The sequence below is a fragment of the Pseudomyrmex gracilis genome, unplaced genomic scaffold, assembly GCF_002006095.1.
Source record: "Pseudomyrmex gracilis isolate BER0280 unplaced genomic scaffold, ASM200609v1 scaffold_292, whole genome shotgun sequence".
Taxonomy (NCBI): domain Eukaryota; kingdom Metazoa; phylum Arthropoda; class Insecta; order Hymenoptera; family Formicidae; genus Pseudomyrmex; species Pseudomyrmex gracilis.
This window is the reverse complement of record NW_018020876.1, coordinates 53016-57006: the sequence shown is the minus strand read 5'-3', so window position 1 is coordinate 57006 and position 3991 is coordinate 53016. Positions and strand designations below refer to the sequence as shown.

Below are 3991 nucleotides of genomic sequence, written 5' to 3'. Positions count from 1 at the left end.
CGGCACCGCGGCGCTCTATTACGTTGTGAATCACACACCGCCGGGTGCCGATCGCGTCGCTGCCGCGAAAGAATGCTACGAGTACGCTCAGCTCGAGGCAAATTCCACTAAATTTGAGGAAGGAATGTTGCAAGTATGATGTTTTTAATAAAAAAAAAAAAAAAAAAAAAAAAGACGGATTGTACTAAATGTGTATTCTACATTTCTCTTCGCGTGTTTTCTTTTTGTTTTCAGAAAATCAAATCCAAATATTTAAGATTTTCGTCCGAACATATTCTGCGTACACACGGACTGGACAATGAAAAATATCTCGCTCTAATTGAAAATCCGTCCAAACTGGTATACGAATTGTATAACGACGAGAGCATACCGTTGCGATATCGAGAAGCGACCAGATACAGGCCCGACATCAACGCTGCCTTTAATAAATTCTGCGAGCTGTTCTCATTAAACGTGATCGAACTGCGTTTGAACTTGTTGCACGAGTGGTTGCAAACTAACGCTAGATTCACTGAATTATTGTCCCAAAGCTTCACGGAAACGTTTGTGAAAACATCCGATCAGAACGTAGATCGCGACATGGAAGATAATTTACTTAGGTAATGTAATTCAATTTTATTTTTTTTATTTTTTAAAAAGGATTCCATCTCTTCGCATGTGATCGATTAATCATTGCGATGTGTTTACAGAACGCGTTACATGCTCGAGTACGAAGGTATGGACAAGTTTATACAAGTTGTCATAAATATAGGTTTTGGCGAAAATTACGGCGAGACCGAATACAATTACAATGTGCGATATCGAGTGCTCCGAGTGCTGCAGACTGTCGTTGACACTTCCACTCTGGAGAAATTGACCGCACGAGATATACGCACATTTAGGTATTGTTTTTGTCATTGTTGTTAATTATGATACGTACATATGCATCTCTAAGCGCACATATAAATATAAATTCGTGTTGCGATGTGAATTGATCTAGAAAAAATGGTAACATTTCAGAAAATACATAAAGACATTGGAGTACATCTGCAAATTGGAGTCGATAGGAGTGTGTTATAATATTGACGCGTTTGAAGCGTGTTCCAAACGTGAACTTGTTCAGATATTGTGGGAAAGGCAACGTTATTCGTCTTGCGTTCTCTCTATCATAGCGCAGATTTGCATCGAGTTTCAAATATGCGACATTCTATTTTGGGATAAAATCTTAAGTCAAATGACGAAGTTGCAAATGGTAAGTTACGACTTTCTGAAGATTCATACTGTGTGTGAAGATTTTCTACCATTGAAAATATATATATTTTTACAGGTGAATGATTTAAAAAAAGTTTTGTTACAACTACAAAGTGAGAACGTAATCTTGCATGACAGCGGTTACAAAATGAGTTGGCAACTGATTATCTCCGAACCATTCAGAGAAATGGATATAAATCCGAGTTCCGAGCAAATCAATCATTGCGTAGAAGCAATTTGTCTGCTATATTCGTGTCCTCTGGCGCACGAATTAGACTTCACTGCCATTGTGAGAAATTGTTTTCAATGTAACCAGGCGTGTTTGGCCGCCGCGCTTCTGCCATTTTTAAATGAATCCGAGACAAAATTCGTTTTGGAGGTAATTAACTTAATAATTTTTTTTAGTATTAAACGTATATATATACATTTGTAATTTTTTGAAATCTTATTTTACAGATAATAAATCAAAAGTACAAAATCGCGGAACTTTTGGAGAATCTAAATCACTTGTCTTCCAAAGGCGTACTTACGGTCGAACAAGTAAGTTTTACGCCGCACAGCATTTTTTCTTTCTGTTTATAAAATTGTGAAACACATGAAGGAACAAATACATCGATCTATTTAAAAACATAGTAATTTGTATTTATGTTGGTATGTTTGCAGAGTATCGACATTATCAAAACCTCCGCGCAACAAAAATCATAAGAAGACATCTAAAAAAAAAAAAAATTGTGAAGAAAACTTTATATTGAAAACCCCGATTTGTATCATTGTATAAAATAAGCAATCAAATTATGTATATCATATATCAATTTATATATCATAATTTTTGTATATTTATAAAAAATAAAAATTGTCCGTTTTCCGGTTTATTTCCTGCGTGCAATTTGCATATCGCGTGAATGTCGTACTTATCCATCCACATGTACGCATCGTGTCGTCATTGCATCCAGCGTTTGATCAATTCGAACTCCATGACTACTCTTTTACGGGGGGATTGTCGTTTCTCCGATTAAAAAGACGTCGCATCTTTATCAGTATTGTTCTCGCAATTATGGTGAAATTAACGACGGATATTGTCGAGAGAAAATGTTCTCAGATATTAACAAACAAATCGCTGAGTAAAACGATAAAAAAGGCGGAGTTGTGCAAGTTGACTCATTTACGTATGAACGACATGTTCATCAGCAGTATCGTAAGCTAAAAACATCTCTCAGCTGAATGAGTTGCACATTAAAAAAAAAAAAAATACAATTTTTGATGTAATATTTACATCACACGTTTGTGCACAGGGCAGATTTGACGTTTGCAGAAACCTGAAAGTTATATATCTTCAAAATAACAACATATCAAAAATAAAGAACTTAAATTTCGCGTGTAACTTGACGCACTTGTACCTGCAACACAATGTCATAACGAAACTGGAAAATCTGGAATCTCTGCGGAATCTTGAAAAGCTGTATTTGGGACATAACAATATCGTTGTAATCGAGGGATTGGAGACCATGACAAAATTGCAAGAATTGCACGTCGAGAGTCAAAAGATACCGCCCGGAGAATCGTTGTGCTTCGAGCCACGCAGCGCTCTTACCTTATCCGTAAATGCGAAATCTTATATGTGAATGTATTCTAACATAATGTTAATGAGAATCACACAGTGAGAGTTATATAAAATCAATCTCCGTAATTTTTTCTTCCTTCAGACGTGTCTCAAAGTTCTCAATATTTCTGACAACAAGATGACATCGTTGAGAGCTTTAACGGGATTTGACGAACTACATACGTTAGAGGCAAGACACAATCTTATCGATGATATAGACGATTTAACTGCAACAATAAGCACGTTGATTTCCCTGAAGGATCTGTCCTTGCAAGGCAATCCCGTTACATCATCCTACAGATACAGAGAAAATCTTATCGCCAATAGCGTCTCATTAGGTGAAATTATACAAACCCTTCTCTCTTTTCGCCGATATTTTCATCATCTTAAATTAATTCGACTTTTTCATCGCAGCTAATCTCGATGGGAAAATCGTGACCGACGTTTGTCGAAGTTTCATGAAAAACTTCCAAGTGGAAAAACATAATCGAAACACAAAGAAAACAACTAAAACATCACTGGGGGATGATATAACAAGTAGGTGCTCGGTACACAGGCGCTTATTTGAAACAAATTATCACTAGGGACCTAGTTGTACGCGGCAAAATTTGTTGCAGGTTCTCTCAACTTGCCGCCGGCCTTCAAAAGATCTATCTCGAGAGTCATTTTTCAGCGTCCCGAACCGCAGTTATCGATAACGATCACTCCCGGATCGGTGGGAAGTCAACTGCACGCATTCCCGTCTTGGAAATCAAGTACACGAGGAAAGAGATAAAGATCATTCGCCATTATATTAACACATTTTATATCTTTTTTTTTTTTTCTATATATTTTCTTGTACACATATATGTTTTTTGTGTGAATATATATATGTATATATATTTGTGTACACATACACACGCACACACACATACACATACTCTTTCCCGTCTCTCTCTCTCTTATCCTGGAAAATCAAAGTTTAATTTACCGTGTCTTTTAACTGATATACGGAGTACAGGAATATATATATAAATCAGTATTTTATATATAAACACATAATACAAATATCTTCTGTTCTTTCTGTAATAAAAAATCAAAAAACACAAATAAAGTATAAAAGTATGTATAAACTAAAAAAAACTTTTATCAACTTCTGGTGTCAAAAGAAAAACATTTGTG

General features: G+C 35.9%; 2 protein-coding genes across 6 annotated transcripts in view; both read left to right on the top strand.

Annotated features, from left to right (window-relative positions):
* The window catches only part of LOC109859818 (kinetochore-associated protein 1), an 11033-nt gene extending 8989 nt beyond the window's left edge, over window positions 1-2044 (top strand). For 4 of the 5 annotated variants that reach the window (XM_020438406.1, XM_020438404.1, XM_020438407.1 and 1 more), the window contains exons 27-33: window positions 45-133; window positions 235-599; window positions 690-881; window positions 1000-1231; window positions 1307-1609; window positions 1687-1770; window positions 1894-2044. In XM_020438406.1, the coding sequence (XP_020293995.1) occupies window positions 45-133; window positions 235-599; window positions 690-881; window positions 1000-1231; window positions 1307-1609; window positions 1687-1770; window positions 1894-1935 (1307 nt within the window). In that variant the 3' untranslated portion in view covers window positions 1936-2044. The remainder of the gene's footprint in view (window positions 1-44; window positions 134-234; window positions 600-689; window positions 882-999; window positions 1232-1306; window positions 1610-1686; window positions 1771-1893) is intronic. The other variant, XM_020438403.1, reaches the window with a different exon arrangement.
* A 56-nt stretch (window positions 2045-2100) lies between these two features.
* LOC109859842 (protein phosphatase 1 regulatory subunit 42-like) lies at window positions 2101-3705 on the top strand. Its single transcript, XM_020438448.1, has 5 exons — window positions 2101-2425; window positions 2523-2828; window positions 2934-3168; window positions 3245-3367; window positions 3448-3705. Exons 1-5 carry the CDS (start codon window positions 2285-2287, stop codon window positions 3603-3605), a joined length of 963 nt encoding a protein of 320 aa, XP_020294037.1. The 5' UTR covers window positions 2101-2284; the 3' UTR covers window positions 3606-3705.
* Window positions 3706-3991: the final 286 nt, after the last annotated feature.

What these genes read in the sequence shown, in the direction of transcription:
- LOC109859842 (XM_020438448.1), top strand. Translation starts at nt 2,285, where the DNA reads ATGGTGAAATTAACGACGGATATTGTCGAGAGAAAATGTTCTCAGATA. An exon ending in GCAGCGCTCTTACCTTATCC is followed by an intron (nt 2,829 to 2,933) that starts GTAAATGCGAAA and finishes TTCTTCCTTCAG; the next exon opens with ACGTGTCTCAAAGTTCTCAA. An exon ending in CGCCAATAGCGTCTCATTAG is followed by an intron (nt 3,169 to 3,244) that starts GTGAAATTATAC and finishes TTTTCATCGCAG; the next exon opens with CTAATCTCGATGGGAAAATC.